Source organism: Notechis scutatus, chromosome 2 (assembly GCF_049901735.1).
Source record: "Notechis scutatus isolate UNSWTSFEM ecotype Mainland chromosome 2, rNotScu1.2, whole genome shotgun sequence".
NCBI classification, from domain to species: domain Eukaryota; kingdom Metazoa; phylum Chordata; class Lepidosauria; order Squamata; family Elapidae; genus Notechis; species Notechis scutatus.
The window spans coordinates 242,582,344-242,607,829 of NC_142010.1; the positions used below are offsets into that span (position 1 = coordinate 242,582,344).

Sequence of the window (25,486 nt, forward strand, 5' to 3'; positions counted from 1 at the left end):
GCCCTTGGTGATACAAAAGGTATTCTGTATAATTTGAATCCTAATCTTCTAACATCTGTTGACAAAAGCTCAGATTATCAAATGCTTCCTCCCAAAATGACCACATTAACCTAGCAGGGTAATTCAAAACTACCACCTACTTTAGATTTTTGCCTGCACAATGCCAATGGGAATGGCTTGGACTTCTTTCTTCTGCCTGTCTCCAAAACAAAGGCTGATCTGATCCAAGTCCAACTCTTGGCAGACAGAGGTAATCCAAACCAGTGATGACATGACTTAAATTTAAGGAGGCAAACAAATTTAAATAGCACACTGGGATTTTAAAAAATAAGCCTCCAGCTACCAACCTCAGTGTATCTGCTGTCAAAGACTTTAAAAGCTGCTCTCAGCAGACCATTCCTGGAAAAGGGGAGGCATGTCTTCCACTCCCCCCTCCCCTTTTTGTTTCACTTTATAAAATCAACTCCGAGAGATCAGTCACAATAGCCAAGTGTGAAATGTTTGTCTTGCATTTAGAACTAAGGGGGGGGGGGGACCCACAGGAAATTACAACAACGCATAAAAGCTGAGCTCAGACTACCTAAAGCAAACTGTCAAAATATTTTAACAATTTAATCATAAATGTTTTCTTTGAGTACAAATAGTGTTTATATTAAATTCCAGACTAGTCAAAATATGAAGACTCACCAATTATTTAGTCAAAACGTTGCAACACACAAAACTACACTCTCTTCCGACTGACGGGCATTTATTTGATTGCTTAAAAAGAAATATCACAAAGGTTGTTTGATTGGACAATCAATTGTAGTACTTCACACAATTGGTTTCCCCTATGGTATAAATAAGACGAGGCTTAACTGTTGCAGCTTGTCTGTTTATAAAAATCAACTGGCAATTTATTCACATTCACACAGATACATTCTTAAAGTTAGGATTTGTGTGTCTCTGAATAAATACGTAACTGACAAGAAAGTAGTTTCTACTGATTCTAAAAGGGATGCCACAAATATCCATTAAGGAAAAATGACAGAAAGTAACAAAAATAGAAGTATCTAACCTTCATACTATTTACTTTTGGAATTATGTTATGCAAAGTGTAGAAAAGTATTAAGAAATTGTAAAGAAAACAAAACCTAAACATGAGATGAGAAAAAGAAAATTAGTTAAATTTAGTTTACACCAACACTATTCACAATATTTCCCCACATTTTTCATTCTTCCAGAATGCCCTTGTACCACTTCATACTCTGCTTTTTTTAAACTTCTCATGCCCTTCTTTTGAAGGACCTCATCAACTCCATCCAATCACCACTTTCAAGTGGGAAGTAATTAAGGCATGAGTGACAGTGACCATGCCCATTTATCACTTCATATGTTGCTCTTTTGCTCTTTTAAATTTACCTCATTTTTATAAGATTAATCAGCTCCATCCCCCTATAACTTTTTGGTTCTTTCTGTTCTCTTCACTTATTCACTCTGCTTCCAGGTATTTGGTTTTATGATTCAGTCCTCATGCATTCTCTCTATATGACCAAAATTATGTCTTTGAATTAGTCACTCACTTTTCCTTCCTTCCTCCCTCCCTCCCTCCTTCCAAATTCATGTACTTTCTGTGGAAGTCAGTTAAATTGTCACTCTTTTTTTGAACTATTACCATCTGGCAGACAGTACAGGATAATAAAAACAAGAATAAATAGGCTGAAAAACAGCTTCTATCCCAGGGCAGTAATTATTTCAAATTCTATTTTACAGTGCAATATTAATGCAATATCGGGTTTTCAATTCAGTTGTATAGAATGTGAAGGATGTGTGTTTGTGTTTTATTATTATAGTTATAATGTACACTGAAGATGGTATTTAATTTTGTTATACAAGGTGCAATGACAATAAAGTAAACTAAACTAATTACTGTTGCTAGTCTTCATTCTCCTGTCAAAGCAACTATCTTGATCATTCATACATAATTTTCATACCGTACATTGCATCATATAATCTAACATTTCCTGCAAACACTTCAGATTCTCAGCCAACAATTCAGGATTCTCCACATACAGGTAGTACTGTCCATCCTACCAATCATAAAATACATAAAATATGCTTGGGATGCAATAGCCATAGATGTGTTCTTGGAAATAATGTGCAGCTGCAGCCCAGTGCATTTTTTTTAAACAGCCACATGCATCTTAAAACAATGAAAAGAAGAAAAATAAAGTTGTGGTGGTGAAGGCAGCTGCAAGATGGGGCTAGGAGCGGCTTCTCCCATTTGCCATCTGGTTAATGAGATTTTTATGAATGGCCACAGTGACAATGATTTTGCACATGTATAAGCCTCCTCGCGACAGAGTTGTTAAGAATTCCCATGGTATGATTCCAGATTCCAAATGTGTTTCCCAGCCTTCAAAAGCTAGTCCTTGAGACAGATTTGACAAAATGGGGAAACTTACAATTATCACTGATTGGGAGAATATCTACAATTAAGATGAATGTATTGCCTATAATTTTATATTTATTCCACACAATTCCAATCCAACTAGGGAAAGAGTTTTTTGAAGACTTAAATAGAATTGTGTTGAAATATATTTGGCAGGGCAAAAAAGCAAGAATAAAATTAAAACTGTTACAAGATGCAAGAATAAGAGGAGGGTTTACCTTGCCTAACTGGGAGTTGTATTACCAAGCGACAAATTTGATGTGGGTAAAGGAATGGATAACATTATGGAACAATAGACTATTGACCTTAGAAGGGCATGACTTGCTGTTGGGATGGCATGCCTTCCTTTGGTATAAGGGAACTAAAACACAGCGGTATTTTAGAAGACATTATATTCGAGAGGCATTGTTTTTGAACTGGGAGAAGATAAAAAGACAATATTATTTAAAAATTCCATTATGGATATCTACCATTGAAGCCTTTTCTTATCCAATAATATATAAAAAGGAACAAACAGTTAGATATGGTGAGATATTGAATGAAAAGGGTGAACTTAAATCTATGCAAGCATTGGAAGAAGAAGGTGTAAAAATGAACTGGTTTTCATATTTGCAAATACAATCTAGATTTGATAAAGATGTTAAAACAGAAGGTATTTATGAGAAGTTGACTGATTTAGATAAAGTTTTGATGGGTACTGATGAAAAGGTAATTAAAAAACGTTATGGACACTTATTAGAATTTAAATTGGAAGAGGAACAAGTTAAAGAAATGATTGCTTGGGGGAAAATTTTTGGATATGGGATTGATTTAGAAAAATGGCAAAAATTGTGGTCACAAAATTATAAAATGACAATGTCAACTGCATATAAAGAAAATCTGTATAAGATGTTTTACAGGTGGCATCTACCCCCGATGAGACTTGCGAGAATGTTTAAGAATAAATCGGATAAATGTTGGAAATGTCATCAGATACCTGGTTCATATTACCATATGTGGTGGACATGCTTGGACGCAAAGAAATATTGGACTAAAATCCACACAAGGTTGGAAAAAATGATAAAACAACATATAGACTTTAAACCAGAGATCTTTTTATTGGGAATTATACTGGACATATACAACAAAGACTTGAAATATTTGATTGTAAATGTATTAACAGCGGCTAGGATTGTATTTGCTAAGAATTGGAAAAACAATAAAATACCTATGCTGGGGGAAGTTATTAAGAAAATTATGGACTGTGCTGAAATGAGTAAATTGACATTTGAAATTAAAGAACAAGAAGATAAACAATTTTATATGATATGGGATTTGTTTTATCAATGATTGGACAAAAGACATGGTAATGCAATAGACTAGATAATTCTGTGATAGAAACTTAATAGATTGATATAAAACATAATATAGACATATATAACCATTGGTTGAAAGCATAACATAAATTTTAAGATAAAATTTGGAATATCTCGTATAAAATGATGGAATAAATAGTTTAGTCATGGATGATTAATAACTGATAAATATACAAGCATATGTTAGTTTGACAATGTGAAAATTGATATAAACTGTGAGTAAATGACTATAAAAGGATAGCACAAAAGATTTGTAACCAACTGACACGCTGTACGTATGTAAAATGGAAGATGGTTTTTATGTTTTTATGTCCTGTATGTGTATGTTTGTTTAAATAAAAATAAAAATTCTTTTATTAGAAAAAAGCTACTCCTGCAAAAATCTCAGTTCTTTATTGACTCCAGAGATATATTTGGACAAATGGGATAAGCCATCAAGGAGCAATTGCAACTTCATTTTACATATTTCTGAATTTTCTTCCTGAACCAGAAGGAGAATATTTTATAAGTAAATGTAGCTCATTTAGGATATATGAAAAGTGTAATTCAATGAGAATATCTCATTAAAGGAAACTAGACCCCTACTTGAAATAAACAAGGAATGTATTAGGCTGTTTTACCTCCATGGTCTATCCATATACTTGGGTAATAACGGGTTCAATCCACAATTTCCCTGAATTTGTGTCCAATGGATGTTATGAGGAAATAAGACCATTTTGACTAAAATAGACACAATGAGGGAAAACAATCATTCCCTATATTTATTTATTTCTTTATTCATTCACTTAATGAAATCTTTTCTGTTTTTTTCAGATATCATCAGGACACATTTTCCACAGGGCTTCACCCAGGACACTTACAAAGAAAACACTGAAAACAAGTATTATAGGATATATGCCTTACAAAAATGCTAGCCTTAGCAAATTATTTTTCAATCTCAGTTTTCACTCCACTAAATCAATTTGCACAATGGATGCAAATTTAAACATAGTGGACCACAATGTTAAGACACTTAGGCCTATAGGTTATGCTTTGCCAAATAGCAACCATGAAGAAGTATACATTAGAAACTGCAATTTAGCAGAAAAAAACAAATGTGAGCCACCATTTCTTCCATGGGAAAAAAAGAACATAAAGACCTATTTTGCAAGGCTGGAGGGACTAATCTGCTTAATTACCGTAATGTGTGTCACTCAGGAGCATTTCATGACCAAAAGCCAGACATATGAACATTATTAGCCTGCTGGAATAATTTTCATCTTTTAACATAATAAATACACTTAACTTTTAAATAAATATTAATCATGCTCTTGTATTATTTGACAAATCACTAATAATAATCTTTTCTTCCATTAGAAAATTCTATTGATCTTGAATACCGAGAAACATGTTGAATGGACATGTTCATTTTCCTTTAATTATTGGCAACACAGAATGTGTGGGAATTCTTTGATACACACGGATGTATATGTATATTTCAAGATGTTTAATGAAGAAATGGGAAAAGATAAACTGGGAAAACTATATATAAAATGAATTAGTATGGCACATAATTCTTTCTATTTTGAAGCTTACTCTTGGATGTAGTGATATAAAGGAGAAATTTTAAATATTTCTTTTTGTCTTCTTTATTAAAGAGTTAAATATTCTATAATAGAATTCTTGGAGATTTAAAAACTTGTATATGGAGTTCAAGTCTTTCTACCATATACTTCTCCAAAGGAAGGGGGAAACCAATGGAATTACTGACTAAAAAACAAACAAACCAACAGTGGAATAATAATGTCCATTAGTATGATCTTGCTTTAGTTCTCAAGTAGCTTTGGCCAACTTATTATGGCACACAAATTCACAAGGTGAAGTATTATGTAACATGACAGAAGTAAAAAATAAGGCAGAATAAAATTTTGTTTCTGTCCCAAGTTATTTATGAACATTTAAGTGTCAGCAGTTTGTGTTTCAAGAGACAGAAATATATCCAAAATTTCCATCTGCACAATCCCAAAGAGACTATATAGCATCCATGTGAGCAAGTAGCTGTTTAACATTTTCCTCCTCTCCAAATAAAGGAAGCTGGGAACAAGTGATGGGAAGTTGATGTCAAAATGCAGAAAACCTCCCAGCAAGCTCCCAGCAGCCACCCAAGATTCTGAAACTTGCTAGCTGCCCTCTTTTCAATGCCAGAATTTCACACATTTCAATGACCATTATGACTTCAAAGAATCAAATTTTCATCATTGTCCATCATCTGCCAGTTGATTTGTATAAAAAAAATTCTGCATGCACTCAAGACAAAAGGTTCCTTCCTTCCATGCCTATGTATCAAGTTTAAAAGTACTGTTTGTGACAGTTGTTTCTGTGGTAAATTGGGATAACACTGAAGAAGTGCAGCTGCTCTGCAGGAGTCTCCTTTTTGGCTGCATTTCAGTTAAATAAAAAAGGAATAATTAGTCCCTGCTTTTATTAAACTGAAAAAATGCCAGTGACCTTCATAATTACTTCCGGTTCCCTAGCCTACTTCAACTCCACAATAGATCCTTGGATTAAAAAGAAGAGGGATTAAAGATCAACAACCTCCCATATTTTTTGACAAAGAGTAGTCCAAATATACAAAAATAAAACTGAGACCACAAAGGTGATACAAGTTCACTTTGCTAGGATGGATACCTGAACAAAGTGAACATTAAACAAAATAATATAAACATTTTTATCTGTCGAGCTTCAAAAATACTAATGTGAAAATTTGGGCTGCATTAGTTTAGTTGCTTTTCCCATTACATTGCAGCCTTCTCCTACCCTTGATAGATCTCCATCATTTCCAGCTAGGATGGTCCTGTTGCACTTAAATTTAACTATAGACTTGCTGGTTAAAAGCAGAGGAAACTACAGGCTCTCAAGACCTGGCTACAGGCCTGGTGCTCCCAGCAAGCAGGTAACTTGCTCAGATGGCTTCACTGTTCAGGTATTCATTGTTATCCTCCCTGTCCTGGTTTTGTTTTTATATTTGTGAACATGGATTTTTATTTTGTTGTTTTTATTTGTTGTTTTTTGTGTGATTTATTTAGCTTTATCATCTCTGCCCTGTACTCCCTTCACTGGCACTATAACTAAACTATAAAAACACTCTTAGAACATGTATCCTCTGAAGCATTTCGATACAGACCAATTTCTTCTTCACATTAATTCACTATTTGTGCATTTATCCACAAGTGCATTAAATTCCACTAATAAATTTCATAGAATCTTAGGGAGGGAAGAGATCTTGGCGGTCTTCTAATCAAGCACCCTGCTCAGGGCAGGAGTCTTATACCATCCCAGTCAAATAGCTGTCCAGTCTATTTTTGAAAATCTGCAGTGATGGAACACCCACAACCCCAGGAGGCAAGCTGCTCCATTGAACCTTACATTTTCACTTAAAAATATACCGACTTGGATCAAACTGATTGAGAATTTACAACTGTAAGAAAGTTTTTTTTTTTAAAAAAAACCTTTCAAGGAACTGCAATGCTCCAACGTATCTTTCATATTGGGTTTTAAATCAGCCAAAAACTGCTGGGTGAAGATATCATGAGATTCGGACTGAAGTTGCATCCGTGATACCCAAGTATCTCTCATTAAATCCAGATGATCTCAATTAAAGCTTGAAGAAAGGCTAAGAAACTAAAATCCAATATATGTAACATGAAAAAACTGTTTGCAGATGGTTTGCCTATCCAATTAAATTGTACTTAACCTAGTTATGTTCCTAGAATAAAATAAAAAAATCCCATCCCAAATCTTATTTCCTTTGGAACTCTTATAAAATTTGTAAGATGTTTATTTGCTGCTAAATTTTGTTGGCAAATCATGCTACTAGCATTTGACAGCAAATGGCAGAGAGCTCTGCCTACTGCAAATAGGCCTTAACACATCAATATATTACACCAATATTTATGATATCATTAAACGTATTTATTTAGTTACTGGATACTGGACACACAGTGTATACAGTACACACAGTCACTCATGCCCTTGTGACCTCTCCTCTGGATTACTGCAACACATTCTGCCCTTGAAGATATTTGCTTCAACTGGGGCAGAATGTAGCTGCACTGATAGTAAAATGGGATCAGATATTCAACACATCTAACACCACTGCCATGTGGACCTCATTGGCTGCCAGTGTGCATCCAGGTGCAATTCAAGGTGCTGGTTATTACATTTAAATATTATCATGGCTTGCAGCTTACTTAAGGAACTATCTTCTCCCAGTCATTTCTAGCCATCCAATTTGGTTTGGCATGTTTCAGGTCCTATCAGCGAAGGAATGTTGGATATTGCAGATCAGGAGATATGCCCTCTGGAATATTCTCCTGTCAGAAATTAGTATGACCTAAATCCATTGGCCTTTTGAAAGCTGGGGAATTCTGGGAGTTGAAACTGAGACATCTTAAAATCGCCAATTTCAAAAGTCAGGTGTTTAAGCATGTAATTTGTTACAGATAAAGGGATTTGAATATGAATTTATTTCTATAATTACAACAAATAGGTAGGTTCAAGACCCTGATTAGATAGTCTTCATATAAATAGGGGCAACAAAAAAGAATGCCTACTGTTGCTCACCTTTATTTATTCCTTCTATACACATATTTGCTCAAGAAAAATAGAGAAATAGGCTATGGCAGAGAAGGAACATCTCCCGATCTGCAATGTATAAAAATTGTATATTAATTTATTTGTAGATACATGTTTATAAATGTAAAAAAAATGTGAAAGCTGCCAAATATGTCATTTGTTCAATTAAATAATGTCAGGTTATATGCTTAGAAGTTGATAAGCCTTCTTAATATTCTATTAATACTGGAATGTTCTCTTAATACTGGAAAATTATAAGAACAACTTCAAGAAATTACGGTACTTGCCACTCTTTTGCAAAATGTTATATCAGAAGATAAGTTTTTTTATTTGTGATGTTAGGGAATAGGGAATGTTATTTTTAGTCCTGTCATGATCCAATCATTCTCTAGCCTTAGAGTTCTCTGTAGCTGCTTTTCACCACAGGAAGTTGGGGCCTATTAAATTGCTCCACCCTGGGAGTCAATAGATCCTGTTGATTTCTGAGGGAATTTGGGGTTATCATCCCTGAGGCTCTGATGTGCTGGTTGCCTGAGGCCTCAGATATGAGGACTCCTTTTACATGTGGAACCAAAGAGCCCTTTGGTTTTCTAAGGATTTCCGCAAGATGAAGTGGCATCAGATATGCTTAAGCACTGCTGGAGGAAAATGAATATCAAATCTGATCAAACAAAAGCAAAATTTTCTATTAAGGTTTCCTTCATGGCGATAAGAACAGTAAAACTTATTTTTCCAATCACACTACAGATAGCCAACCAGTAGCTTGTTAATGGTACTGTAGATCTGATATTTCCTGAGGAGAAAGTAGGGAAAAATCTACAAGATTGCTGTAAAGAATATTTTTAAAAAGCATTTATAGAGCCATCAATCTTATAACCAACTCTGGACAGCTCTCAATCAATATTCTCAGCCTCTGTAAAGAAAATTCACTGAGATCTGTTTGATTTGGTTATCTTTTGGGTTTTGATCCTTGGCTCTTTTCCAATTGCTTGAACATTGCCTTTAAAAGTTGCAATTAATCAGTTCAATACAAGTAGTTCTTAACTTACGATCATAATTGAGCCCAAAAATTCTGTTGCTAAATGAGACATTTGTTAAAATGAATTTTGCCCCATTTTACAACTTTGCTTACCACAGTTAAGTGAATCACTGCAATTGTTCAGTTAGTAACATGATTGTTAAATGAATCTGGCTTCTTCACTTTTCTTGTCAGAAGGTTGCAAAAGGGATTACATGACTCTGGGACTCTGCAACCATCATAAATATGAGATTTGCCAAGCTTCTCGATTTTGATTACATGACCATGGGAATACTGCAACAGATGTAACTGTGAAAAATGGTCATAAATCACTTTTTTTTAGTACCATCGTAACTTTGGTCACTAAATGAACTATTGTAAGTCTAGGACTACCCATACAAGAGTGCAAATAGGAGGAATTCATAAAATCAGTAAAGGAAGTTGAATTGAATATGCTTAGTAAAATGAACTTTCACAAGTACAAATTTAGTTTCAAATGAATCAAACCCAATTATTCCTTCATTTAATTATTATAATTAAAACATCTGAATAACATATCACTATTTCTATTTAATAGGAAGACAATCTAAAAAAGCTTTAAACTAAAAAAGCAGTAAACATGACAAATTCTGTTGAAATACTTTAAATACATTTTGCCAGACATCCTCATCGAAAAGTTGACTGACTTGAATTTCCCTTCTCTCACCTGTGATTAGATTAAAGACTTTCTGATGGACCGGCCACAAACAGTGAAAGCTGGATCTTTCACATCCTCCTCCCTGAAGCTCAGCACTGCTCTTCTCAGGGCTGAGTGTTCAGCCCCTCCCTGTACTCGTTGTACACATATGACTGCATATCTTCTAATCCATCTAACGTGATAATAAAGTTTACAGATGATACTACCGTACTGGGTCTTATTACAGGAGACAAATTAGCATACAGGGAAGGAGTCCAGAAATTATCCACATGGTGCGCAGAAAACAACTTGCATCTAAACACCAGCAAGACAAAGGAGATGGTGCTAGGCTTCCGGAAACAGAGAGAGGAACCTGCCCCACTCTACATCAAGGGGGTCTTGTGGAGAGGGTCTCCTCTTTCAAATTTCTGGGAGTCCACCTTAGCCAAGATCTCACCTGGAAAAACAATACAATCCAGGTGGTCAGGAAGGCTCAACAGAGGCTCCATTTCCTTAGGGTCTTGCAGAAATATCAGGTGGAATAACGACTGATGACTTCCTTTTACTGGTCTACAATAGAAAGCGTATTACATATTGTATTACGGTATGGTATGCTGGTTTGACAGCTGCGGACAAAAAGGTATTACAGAGGGTGATGAGCACAGCACAAAAATTATTGGCTGTCCCCTGACACCACTGGATGAAATCGCCAGGACCCACTGCCTCAGCAGAGTGACGAAAATCCTCAGGGATGATTCACACCCTGGTCAGCACTTCTTTACTCTCCTACCATAGGGCAAAGAGATATAGAAGCATAGCCAGTGCAACGAATAGGCTGAAAAATAGCTTTTATCTGTGCTGTCAGACTTCTGAATGCAACATAAACACCACAATTAGGTTTAATATGATAGACTTGCAGGGTCAGCACCAAGGAGGCTCATTTCAATTTCATTGTACATATGTTGTGCATTCACAATAAAAGTTTGATCTGATTTAAAAAATTTTTTGTCTAACATAGAATTTTTAAAATTTCTCTTTAAAATCTAATCAAGCAAATAACCAGAAATGGATTCTGAAAATAACTCACAAGAACACCATGATCTTTTCAAACTGTGTTGATAGGCCTACAAACAAATTAGTAGATATTTACAGATTCAACAGTAAGCTAGTTTACTTGGTTTAAAGTTTTGGGACATTGTAATATCTTTTATTATGCTTGATTTTGGTTAAATATGAAAAGTTTTCTTAGCATATACATCAATGCAATATAAAGAATCTGATTATTGTTATTGTTAGTTACTAGTTTGTTACCATAACATAATTTAAAATAAACACATTTCAATGAATGAGTGATATTTAAGTGGGAGAAATGATTCCAGATGAAAAAGTGACACAAAGAACTCTGAAATAACTTACTATAAAGGATATGTATATCCTAATTTGTTCATAATTTATCTGCTAAATTAACATTTTTCTTAACTTATCTGTAAATCTTATGCTTGATGAAATTGCATTGTTTAAATATTTAGAAACACATTTGTGTTTATACAGTACACACACACACACCTACATTTGTTTGTACATTCTCAATTTTTATTTGGTTATTTTTATATATATACTGGCTTATTTTTTTCTTTTAGTTTTATGTTTTAAAAAAAAGATACGTTGTGTTTTTCTTTTAAAAAATCATCAGAATTCCCTCTTCCTATAACTCCTAAATAGAGTATGTGTCATTATCAGGCATTGTTCTTCAAATGTAACCCTACTGTGAAAGGCTGCAGATTGCAGATAACAGAAAGAGGCCCCTTTTTGGGGATAGCAGTCTTGTGGGGAAAATGCCCTTCCTAGATAGGATCTATCTGAATTTTCTTTACTACCAGGTAAAAACTACTGCTTTTTAGTATGAATTTTGAGGTCATGGCTTCTTAAAATGTTAGACTTAGTTGTATTTAATTTTACTGCTTAAACACCTTTACAGATACTGTGTTTTATATTATAATAGAATCTTTATTGCTAACTTTTAATTGTATTAATACTTAATTTTCCACAAGTTATGGATTATCACAGAAATATTTATAAATAGCAAAGTAAAACACAAAAAGTAACAGACGTCTTGCAAAATACATATTTCATATTGAACAATATTAAGAACTAAACATATGTATTCAACATTAAACATTTAAAAGCCTGCTCTGAACTGCCATCACACAGTACTGTCTGAGTTATTCTTTGATGTAAAGCAAAGAAACTCATGAATTAAAAAAGACTCCAGTCTGCCCTTCAAAGAGAAATATCCTTTGACCCAGTGCTCCAGACTAAAGCCTTGAAATATCTGCACAAGAACCTTCTATGAGAAAAATCCAGACAAAACAGACACTTGAGGGTGATTTTTTTTTTAAAAAAGCTCAAATTTAATTTGTTCCTATACCCCAAGAGATAGCAGGGCCAATGTGAAATTGAACAGGCAAAATCAAACTTCTGTTCACTTTGCAAACCAAATGCAAATATAGTATGCACGAAAAATGTCAAGTTAGTAATTCAAAATAATAGTTGTATCTTCTGAAAAATCTGTCAGATTAGTTTTTTCAATGGAGAAGAAAATGTGCATTTCTTTTATCACATTTTCAATTAAAATGTATTCCTTTGAAACAATAAAACTCTCTCTCTCTCTCTCTCTCTCTCTCTCTCTCTCTCTATATATATATATATATATATATATATAAATTTTGTTATTTGAACTGCGACAGTTACAGATATAGTCTGTCGTCTAGCAGAATACTCGCCGCCTGCAGTCATTTTACAGAAAGCTCTGTATCACTAGCCAGTTAGCTGAGCTAGCTAACACTGCCACATGTTTAATCACAGTAATTACTTACAAAAGCAAGTGGCAGCAAGCACCGGAGGCTGAATTGAGATATGTTATTCTAATTAAAGAGGGAATTAATTGACAAGTAATGAATTGCAATGAATTAGCGATCTTTTTTTTAAGTGAATATATTTATCCAGATATAAATATGCATGCATTGGTTTAAAGGATGGCTTTAATACCTGCATAATTATCATGTTTGTTTTTCTTTTCTTAATGTTACTTTGCAGTGTTTTCTGCAATAGACAAACATTTGCAAGTTACAAGCAAGCTGAAAGAAGTGTACATTATGTCAAAAGGTAGTATTCTGATAATTGCAATTGTTTTAATATCCATTTTAAGACTACGCTTGAAAATTCATGACAGACAAAAACCATGTGAAATATTGTACTACTTCTACTAATAAAATGTTTGGTAAACATACCTAAATAACTATGCCCCTAAATGATAGGTGATATCATCGAAAAGATAAACAGAAAAACAGCTATAACTAGTCCTTGCTTACTGACCATTAGTTCAGAAACTATCTGAAGTTGTGATGGCGCTGAACAAGTATACTTACAACTGGTCCTCAAAGTTCCAGCTGTTGCATGTGATTGCAATTTGAGTGCTTGGCAATAGACTTGCACTTATGATAGTTGCAACAACCCACAGTCATGTGACTGCTATTTGTGACCTCTCCTCCTGGCTTCCCACAACCAAAGTCAATCAATCAGAATAGAGCTAGAATTGACCTTGGAAGTCCTCTAATCCTGCTCATGCAGGAGACCATACCATTTCAGACAAGTAACTGACCATACTTTCCTTAAAAATCTTCAGTGATGAAGCACCCACAACTTCTGAAGGCAAGCTGTTCCACTGGTTAATTGTCCCCATTGTTAAGAAGTTTCTCCTTAATTCCAGGTTGCTTCTTTCCTTGATTAGCTTCCATTCATTGTTTTTTGTCCTGCCCTCAATGGGGAAGCCAACAGGGAAGGTTGCAAGTTGCTTGGGTAAAACTTCCCCACCTGGCAGCAGCCACCGTTAGGATTGAAAACATTTAACCATGCCATTACAACCACCTGATGGCAGCCAGTTATCTGACTGCCAACCTGATTGCAAGCCACCTGGGACTTACAACTTCTCGCCAGCTTCCCCACTAACATTATTTGTTGGAAGCTGTACAAAGTTGTGAGAAGGTCCTCCCTTAATGATCTGCAATTCTCACTTAAAAAGGGCAACCGAGACTATGTTGTTGCTAAATGATGTCACCTGACATTGTGCTTTGCCATGGCATAACTTAGTAATGAAAATTCCAGTTACAATTACTATCATTAACTGAAGATTACCTGCGTTAACAGAGCCTTATTTGTAAATAAATTTTACTTCCACCTTTCTGTCTTTGGTTTCTTTTCTGCAATTATTGTTACAGCAGAGATAAAGCCAGTTCCTGGTCACTCAATGATTCAGTCTTGATGGGATTCAACTTCTGTTTTGTTTTTCCTATCCCAAGTCTTAAAGCCTCCAGGCATCAGGTCTTTTATTGCATCTATGTCTCAAGTAAGTATACTGAGAGATCATGAGTTGATATCTAACTGTACACTGAAAGATGGCTTAGCTTTTAGCTATGGATCAGTTGGGTGATTAAAAGATTAGAGCAGATGAGATCTATATTCAAAGCCTGAATTTTGTCTCATTATTAGCAGGGCATTATTCTTATCATATAAGGTCTTCTATCCAAAATGAATGAAGATCTTGCAACTACTTTTGATCTAATTTGTTTCTTTTTCTTTTTTTCTCCAAGAATTCTTTTTTTAAAGAAACTTAACTAATCAGTATCTTATGACGGACACCCTCACAATCCAGTACACAGATTAGGTCTAAAACAGTGATTAGCACTAAGCAAGAATAGCAATATTCTTGATAGCTCAAATGCTATCAAATAAACCAGTATGTCTCTAGAGATTGTTAGTCATCCAGGTCATGGTTGTCCTTAAGGTGCTTTTTCAAAAGGCAACTGGACTTTGCTTTTCCTTGAAGATGTTTCGCTTCTCATCCAAGAAGCTTCTTTAGTTCTGAAGAAAACTGAAATAGTTTCTTGGATGAGAAGTGATATGTCTTCAAGGGAAAACAAAGTCTAGTTGCTTTTTGAAAAAGCATCTTTGGGACAAATAAACCAGTAACTTTAAGAATCTTGCAAAAGAATGACTGTTGCTGCAGGAAACTTGAAATCAAGTAGCAGGAAACAAAGGTAGCCAATAATTTTTGAAGATTAAAAATTAGGCAATCTCACAAGCATAACAAACGTTTACAAATATTCCAAGAACCGAGATAGAGAAATTGTTAGGAATAAGGATTTATGATTGTTAATTCCAGCTATTTGACTACATCTTTGAAATGTATTTATAAGTAATGCTTCTCAAACCACTTCCATTCCAGATTGTTCTACTTCTAATAATTTAACACTGATATTTCTTTGTTTTGTAACCGGATTTACAAATTCTGTTTCTGGCTGTCAACACTGTCATGACACTTAGCTGTCATGAAACTGGGGGTGGTGGGGGGTGGTAATTCCGGATTATTCAAGATTAAATGAGACACAGAGAAATGGTATAAAAATTATGTAACTACACAAGAATCCAGGAACTTCTGATGCTGATTTTGTTAATACAAAAAAGCTAGGAAACTATTATGAAAGAATTGCAGCAACTGTTCATTATCAAGTTCTATTTTCTAATTAAAAAATTGGGGGAAGGGGTTGTACCTTTTTCTTGTCTTTTTGCAATAAAGAGTAATTCTCTTTTAGATAGGATTTTCAGTTTCTACCCACCCACCCACCCACCTTTTTTTTTTTTTTTTTTGGTAAAAGACAGATCTAGTATCAGGTTTACTTGAGAACTATGGTAACTTTCATTGGAAGACAGACATAATTCTTAATTAAATTTCTCAGATTCAACTCATTCAGAAGACAGAAAACATTCAGAAATTTCCCATTGTATGTGTGTGTGAGAGCGAATACCCATATTTATGCACTGTATTTATATTAGAAAAATGGGGAGACAGAGAGAGAGAGAAAGGGGGGGGGGGACAGACAGACTGACTGACTGACTTACACAGACATTCCATAAAATTGGCCAGAATAGAAAAATATTGTTAATAAAGTGTGGCAAAAATGCAAAACTTGTTTGAACTTCCTTATGTAAATATAAGAATTACGTTGAAATAAAACAATAGAAATAAAAATAATTTAAAAGTTCTTTGAAAATAACCAAAGTTGCACTCTCATTTGCCAATTTATTTCACAAAGACTACACTTTTTTCTATATATTTTTTCAGTAAATCTTTGTCAGAGACAAAGAAGAAAAGACTCTTTTGTCAATGACACAACCTTCAATTTAAATGCAAAGCTTTGGTCATAAGGTTATAATAATCTTTCCACTGCCTGTGTCCAAGGTACAGCTGTCCTCAACTATGCTTTGAACTGGTACAAGCTACAAAAATATATTTGGATGGACACAGAACAGTAAAACAAATCTTCAGTAGCTAAAAAGGGAAAGCAAACAGAACTCTTCATAACATAAATTAAGCAACAACAATATTGTTCTTGGCTACGCAAGGTACTCTTGAGGAGTGTTATTCAGTATAGGGATGAGTAGCAAGCAACAGCATTACAGCATATGTAGTTGGATTGAACTGGACAGTCCATTTGAGATAAATCTTCAGTAATATGAGTGGCTTGGCTTGCACTACTGGAAGTAAAGTAGTAGTACAAAAGTCTGTGGCCTGTTCCATATTTAGACTGTTAGGTATCATCAAATGCAATCTATTTGTTTCCTATCCATGTGTCTACATTTTTGTAATTCTGCTACTTCACATCACATATCTGATGGCACAACATAAGTTAATTTGCATACTGTATTGTTTCCAAGGATATTTAAGGAATAACATGACTCCAAGAATTTCATTGACGTATTTGATTTGTCCCACACTGGGGATGGAGAGGTGGAGTGTTCATTTGTTTTACAAGATTTCTAAAGTTCTCTAATAAACGTCATATGCAAAAGCCATAATGTAGTTTTTCAAGAACAGAATGTTTTCTGAATATGTTCTGATTTTGAGTCAGAAGAAAATAAAGCCCCAAATTCTAAATCATAAAAACCCATTCCAATTTACTTATCCTTTTCATTTGATAAGCTTAATTTACAACCTTTGACAATTGGTAGCAAGTTGGTCCTTACTCCTTCAATTTCCTAATGGTAAATTGGTCCAGTTTATGTTATCCTTGCCTTTTTCAAGGTTATCAGTGTGGATTTTTTACCAAGAAATCCACAACCATTAAACTTAAAACAACGAACACATTTTATTACATTATCATGTCACTAAGCTCTAGAACATTTACTGAAGTCTACAAGAAATTCCCAAACAAAAGTCACGATGAACTTTCTTTTTGGGCCTCTAAACAAAACCAACCCAAGATAAAGACAAATATTTCAACTGGCAATATACATTCATCTGCAGGCTGAGGTCAAGCAGATCAAAGAAGCAAGGCTTTCAGGACCCCCACAGGAAGAGAGACCATGAAAAATAGTCTTGCATTGCTGGTCCTCACTAACCACTATGGGTGGACAAACCATAGATTAGAAGAGAATAAAATTTGTCTTCTCCATTCTATGAATAAAAGCTGAACTGAACTTAGTCATCGTCTAAGATAACTTGAGCTGAGTTAGTTTAGCAAAGGTAGCCTAGACTGTCTGAGACTGAACTACACAGATGGTATACAAGTGCTAGTATCTATTATGAAGTATTATAATATCCTTCCTTTTATACACTAGATCCATGATGGCGAACCTATGGCACACGTGCCACAGGTGGCACGCAGAGCCATTTGTGACAGCACGCGAGCCGCAGGCAAACTTACCTCACTGCACATGTGCCTACCTCTCAGCTGATTTTTGGCTGGTTTGAGGCCTTTTTCGGCCTCCCAGGCTTTCATCACTTCCTCTATTTCTGGAAATACCAGAAGTGACAAAACGGGCCTATTTTTCAGGCTACAGAGGCTTTCCTCAATCCTGGGACATCAAAAATTAGCTGGGAGGTGCAGTGCAGGTAAGGGGGTGGATTGTGCGCATGTGCCTTCTGGATGTTGGCACTTGAGCGTGCACAATTTTTGGCACAGGAGCTCAAAAAGGTTAGCCACCACTGCACTAGATCATACATTGTTGTGATTAACTGGTCAAATCTACATCAGAATATTTTCTGACTGAAGTCCATAATGTTAGAAAATGTTTTCTCTCTTTTTTCCTTGTGGAAAAGTAGAGCATTAGGGAAACTAGCATGTTAAGAATTCCACTTTCAATATTATATGAAGATTTATCTAACACAATAATTTACAATCATATTTATGATGTAATAATAATTTTAGTAATAATTATACACTAATATTATTAAGAACAATCTCATAGTACCTACTACATACATGTTATTTTAGAATAAAACTGAATAAAGACAGCTACTTCTATACGTTTCTGGTTTTAAATGGAAAATAGTGAGATAATACTACCAACAAATTCAAAATTTCAGCTGAATTAAAAGACCTACTGACATGGTGACTCAGGCCAAAAGTCTGCAGAAACAGTTGAAGGAAAACCATATGTAACACACAAGGAGAAACATAATTTATACAACAGCATTGGAACTACTTTTGTTTCATATGTGAGACAATAAATAATTTTAAGCTTCACTGAGGGAGATCACCACTGAAATCTCACATCAGTAACAGGGTAATTTCCCCAAACAGAGAAACCTTACAGGAGCCACCTGTAAGTCTCAAAAGATAAGATCAAATAACTTTCAGCCACATCTCAGATCTCTAGAACTCCAATTGATGGTTTAGATAAAGCTTGCTGTTAAGTAGTATGAAATGAGAATGCTATGTAGGATGGTACTATATTAGAACTCTTCCACTTTAGCTTCCTAGACATACATACATAAACACAGGGAGGGAGGGGGAGGGGAGGGAGGGAGGGAGGAAGGGAGAGAGAGAGAGAGAGAAATGCAATCTGTGGATTAGCAAGTTATTAGAATGTTTAAAACACTCCAACTTAAAATGTCTATGGAGATTCTTAATCATACATTTCATGGTTTTGCCAAAGGTGCTTTTACAAAAGACAAATGGACTTTCTTGGGTTTTTTCCTTGAAAATGTTTCGCTTCTCATCTAAGAAGCTTTTTCATTTCCTCGACCTTTGGTCTAAATTAAAAGATATGCAGAATTTCATAGCAAAATAATTTTCTACCAGACATAGAATTCTATTATTTAAATTGAATGAAAGCATCCAACAGAAAATATCATTGGCAAAATAGAGTCAGTCGACATTTTGATTCATAATCTAGCAGTTATTACAAAATGTTGCCTCATTTACTAATTCTAAGAATTACTACTATACAGAAGAAAATAGGAAAAAATATTAGTTACAGCTAGTAAATAATTCAATTAAAGTTATAAAATACATTGGCTTCAACTTGAAAAGTTGAGACTGCAATTGTTAAAATATTTGAGAAAAAAATAAAATTTAACTGAAGTATACATTATTAAAGAGATATGTTATATATTTAATTAAACTGGCACCTCTTTTTTATTTAATGCCCAAAAGATGAATAGGAAAAATTTGTCTACATCAATTATAACAGTGATAAATTCACACAAAGAAATAAACTTCCCTTAATGTTAACTATTTTCCTTACTTTCGTGCAACTCAATCCAGCCATCCTAATAAGATGAAAAAATAAGAACACTTCCTTCTGCTTTTAACTTTAAATTTATGGAATGGCAGTTGCAAATAATCACCCCTGCCAATAAAAATTAGATACAGTCCTGAACTTGCATTGTGTCAAAATAGTAGTTGAAAGTGACAAAATTATCCCTGCCAAAAGCTCCATTATTATTGTAAGCTTTTAAAACTCGTTTTTTAAAAAAGAAGTAAAGTTATACAGATCTATTCTAAGTGTGTTTTGTATTTGCCTCGATAGAGATTTGTTACTATTTTTCACCTCCAAAAATAAAACACAATAATGTCAATGGAGATTATTATGAAAGCCATGATACATCAAGTACCTACAATGCTTTACAAAAAAAAATCCAATTAATGAATAATATAAGCATAAATATTAAAGCATCACTGTTTTGGCAATAGGCCACACATTGTAATATACTGGAACTTAAAAACTGCCAAAATTATGAACTGGTAATGATTAACAAAAGAATGCTTTACAGTTGTTTTTAATTGTGATCCTTCATGCACATTTTGACAGAATATATGAGATTTTACAATCAATTTATAAGGTTCATTTTTATTACATTTCTTTAAAGAGGGTCAATCTAACAATAGTTATTTTAATAACTATTATTGAATCATATATGACTTTATAATTTCATTCAGAGAAGTATTTCAAATGACACATTGCATATTAAAACATTGCTTCCTAAACATAATGTAGGTATAGTGGTATGTCAGTACTCAACTGCTTTGAAACTCATTGAATTTGGTACTTGACACATTTTGACATGAAAATGTTGTTCCAATACTCATTTGTTTGATACTCAACGAGCAAACTAGAACTTGTCGGTTGCCTCATGACTAATACATTATTCCTTATGGAAAAAAATTGTTTGGTATTTGTTTTTTCTGGTCCTTGTCATGCTTCCCGGAACTAATTAATAACAAGACCTGAAGTACCATTGTACTTATAATGCTTAATTTCATAACATATGATTAAATAAATGGAGTCCACATATTAAGCCTCCATGTACCCTTATGACCATTTTTTAACTTGAACACTTTTTGATAAGTTACCACACTATGTTTTACTTGAAGAACTTTGATATCTGGCAATTGCACTTACATTGATTCTCAACTCCAGTATACAATTTGTAGAACCTGATACACAGAAATATCTTCAAGGGAGTATATGCATCAGAAAAGCCTTACCAATTTTTGATCAACTGTGATAAGTTGTGTATCTTGGGTTTGGTCCTGTGCCAGCTGCCAAGTGGAAGTTTTCAAAGGCCTGCAGTGCAAGATTTAGAGTGAAAAATTGGTTTGTCCAATGAAAAAACAGAGTCAGACAAATGCAGTATTATATATTTTGTTTCTCTGTGGCATCCTTGATATATACCATGACCTCCTGTTACATGTTTTTCACCTGTGTGCCCCTTTCAAATGCCCTGGGGTTCTAAGGAGGCCATATGACTCACAATTGAGAATTGCTGACCTAGAGCAGTACTGAAGCAAGATGAAGAACAAATCCTACTGGGCACAGATAAACATCTACATTAGGAATTATTTTTGGTAATAAAAATAGTGAAATGGGCTTAAATCTCCGTTCTAATGAATCTGATGGTAGTGATCTGTAGTCTTATTTCATATGATCAGATCCCTTTTGGGTACAAGAAAGGCTAGGGAGTCCTTACTGGGTCACTGTGTGGACTACTAATCTGTTAGCTAAAATTTCTCAGATTCACTCTGAGTTGAACTCTGGCTGGTTCTATAGAGGTGACTGATGTCTGATTTTGTTCCATTATCTGGGACAAGTTCCTGCTTGTTATTCCTGAAAAAATAGATAAGAGTCCTTGACATTATGATCTCTACCACCTGAGTTCTGGATTTATGTCCTGCCTGGTCAAGGCCTCCAGAACAGTGTCATGCAGTTGGTTCCAAATGGCGGTTAATACCTCTTTGTAAAAGGGGTTTGCTCCACTTGTTTTGAAGTAGGCAGTGGTCAACCCCTCCTTAAAAAACAGTGTTTGAAAACTGCTATTCAATCTCTTTAGAATTTCCTTTTTAAAATAAAATTGTTTAGAGGCGCTAGATGCTCAGTTCAACAAGTCCTGAAGGAAGCAGTTATCTAGAGTCTTCAGCCAGGGTTTAGGCTGGATCATAGAGCCATAACCATACTGGCCACATTTGCGGATGACTGTTTATGGAGATTCTCAATCAACCAGGTCATGGTTGTCCCAAAGGTACTTTTCAAAAGGCAACTGGACTTTCTTCAGTTTTTCCTTGAAAATGTTTCATTTCTCATAGAAGACAACCCCCCCCCCGGTTGCCTTTATAGTCCAAAAAACTAGGGAGGGTACCTTCTGAGATGTTTGCCATGCCCACATACCTTCTGCAGGCTAAACTCTACCACCTGTCTCCCAATGTCATTGCCCTGTACCATTACAACTCTCTTCATCCAAATTTAACATCTACCAGTAGGCAAGGTTATTTATTGGCACAGGAAAATTCATCATCAAAATTATTATCAAACACTCAGCTGTACATTTTTAAACCAAGGGACTCTGTTGAGAAATTTATCCAGTCTGCAGAATTTCAAAACCTAAAAAGGGACAAGCAGACCATGACTCAACCATAGCAGGTGGGAGTAGTCTTCGGGTCCCCTGAATCTGCGGGTTTTTCATTTCAACACTAGATTGGATTTGTAAGTCCTCCTTTTACTTGAAGAACAGGCGGCAACTAAAGTTTGAAGGGGGGGGGGGGAGGCTGCACAAGGAAGCAATTCATTTTGTGTGCAAATTACCCAGTTTGTGGGCTGGGAAGTCCTGCCCACAATTATTCATACCCCAGGGACTTTCCAATTGGATTGCTGTTATGCATTCTACAGGGAGCTGTTCTTTACAAACACACACAGGTGTTCTGGTAAATGATATGCATGTTTCAGGGGTGTTCTCAGTCAGACCTTGGCAGCACGATTGGTTGCTCTTATTTATTTAAATTGTTGTCAACTGCTTGCAGTCACTCACTCCTATAAGTCTTTCAAATTAATTAAATAACTAAAATCAGCCTGTAGATGAAACGGCTTAAACGTATGAGATTGTCTCTTTCCACTGAAAGGAAATCTTGCCCAATTGAGAGCAATAATAAAACCATAACTTGATCTTATCATCCAGTGGAAATCCAATCATAGCTTGTACTATAAGAATCCCTTGGCAATTAATTACATTCTGTGAGGCTCTATATGGTAATAAAGCTCCCTCATTGATGCAGTTTTCTTGGTAAGGATATGAAGTGATTTGTCTTTTTATGGGGATTAAAAAACAACAACTTCCCAGTCTAGCCTATAGCCTTCAGGTTACCGGAGGGTAGGTCCTCCAGGTAATAATCAAGATTGCCCTGCCTTGCTTTCTTTACCTACATGTATGTAAAAAGTGCAAGACATTTCGAGGGTGCATGTATTGTATTCAATGTACCTTTTCACTCTGAATTGCTTAAACTTTACTGAACATCCAATGCTTCACTATTATTCCTGACCAAAGCACCATTATTTCATGATGACATGAAAAAAGTTGACATCTAGTTCTTGATGCTGCAAGTTTTAACTGTAATTTAGTTTTCCTAAATTACATTAGGAAATGTGATGCACACTGTCCAGAATCATGATCATACAAGTTGGACAGTAATATAAAACTTCTAAATAAATAAACAAAGAAACATTTAAAATTGCTTTAATATATCTGAATAATGAGCAGATTATATTTTTCAATAATTACTGCTTGGAATCTTGCTCACTGGAATTCTGAAAAAAATGGTGACAGTTTCAGCTGAAGTTGATGAAAAATTACTAAAATGACTAAGGCTTAATGAGGTTCAGTAAAACCTCAAAAATTATTTCAGAGAAGACCATAATATGAACCATATAAATGCATTAAATCACAGAATGTGAATCACATTTTCAGATTTCTATTAGCATTGTTGAAGTTGGGTGTATGAGAGCGAAAAAGGAGCCATTTTAAATTAGAAGAAAAGAATTTCTGGTTAATTCTTATTTTAATGTCAAAATATATTTTCTGTGGCTCTCTCCAAAACTCCTATCAAACATATAGACACCTACTACTAGCATTTAAAATTAACCATGGTTCAAATCTCAAATAACAGATTTTCAGTGCCAATTACACTAACTGAAGTTACAGAACTGTTTTTAAAACCTATCCCATCTAGAAACAATTACAATAGTTTAATCTAGAAGTTTCTAAAGCATGGACAATTGACATCAAAATTATCTTTTCCAGCCATAGCAGATAAAAACCATCACCTACAGAACACTGAAAAGGGCAAAAACCACAAAGATACTGGAGTGGAATAGAAAGCATCTATACCGGAAGAGATTTTTTTCAACTGAACATTTTCAAAGAACATGAATAACTGCTCTGAAAGTCGCCATGGGCGAATAGGCGGCAATATAAATTAAATAAATAAATAAATTTCTGGTGTATTTCTGAGTTCTATTCTACCTCCACCATTTTTAATTTCACAATAAGGCATTTATCAACTGCTCTATTTATCAGATCAAAAGTGTTTTGTGGTATTAAATATTTAAATTTAGATTTAAATCATTACCAGGAAGACTTCGTTTAATGATTTAAACACTCATAATCATATTTTGCAACAGTATATATTTTTTCATTTGATATAACATCAATATTATATTATTCAGTATTCTAGATGTAGACTTTTTAGAGGGTATATATCATATATAGTAATCATTCACAAAATGCTTTCAAATTAATTTTTATCAAAACTTGGAATAATCAAAGAAATAATTAACACATCCCATTTTAAAGTTAACTTACCAATATTGTATTTTATACAAATGATCAGACTCTTCCAACTTCCTTTTCCAAATATGTGAAAGATTAAGAGAAGAATATCTATGCAAATTACTATACTATACCTACACTGTATGAACTATGTAAGCATTTGGAAGTGAAGCATTCCTCCATTCATTAGCTATACTGATGATATCTTGTTCATTCCAATGTGCAAAAGCAAAAAGAAAACAAAATATTAATTCAGGCAACCTTCCCTTGACACCTATCACATGATCTATCTTAATATTTGGTATACAATTCAATTCCTTTTGACTTCACTGATTTCTCCATAAAATTTTATTATAATAAGATAGAAATAGTTTCTTTTTCCAGGATATTTTTTTTTATTTCTCAGTCTAGTCTACAACTATAGTATCCGATGGAGTCTGCCATCCAAACACCAACCAAACCTAATCTCACAGTTTCTCAACTCAGTTTCCCAACTAATTTGCATGTTGCCTCCTGCTAAAAGGTTTTTTTTTCTCTTCTAGAGTTAAAAAAAAGTGAAGTGTTTTGAAGGAAAATTGGATTAAAACCATGGACTTGAAAAATAGTCATATATTGAACTAGGTAATACCGAGTATTTAACACTCTCTTTTTCGTCCTCTCATACACATACCCCAAACAACACGAACAGAAGAATCCTCTACAGTCACCTTTTAAGACAACATTAGATTGAAAAATATGCAGCTGCTGCTTTTCCGAGATGTAAATAAATACAATAAAATAAACCTAATTTTAACATTGGCTGTCAAAGGTGAAGAACATACATGGTCTCATATATCAAAGCCAATTAGTATAGAAAGCTCACCTGTCTTTTGTAATTGAACTCATGACCCCTCAAGTACTAAATACATTATTAAGAAAGCACACTATTAAAAGACATTCAACTGGATATTAC

At 34.5% G+C, this 25,486-nt stretch overlaps 1 protein-coding gene across 1 annotated transcript in view; it reads right to left on the reverse strand.

Annotated features, from left to right (window-relative positions):
• Window positions 1-25,486, reverse strand: part of NDUFS4 (NADH:ubiquinone oxidoreductase subunit S4) — a 47,823-nt gene that overhangs the window by 13,550 nt on the left and 8,787 nt on the right. Inside the window, exon 2 of the mRNA XM_026687391.2 lies at window positions 20,927-21,005. Coding sequence (XP_026543176.1) covers window positions 20,927-21,005 — 79 coding nt within the window. The remainder of the gene's footprint in view (window positions 1-20,926; window positions 21,006-25,486) is intronic.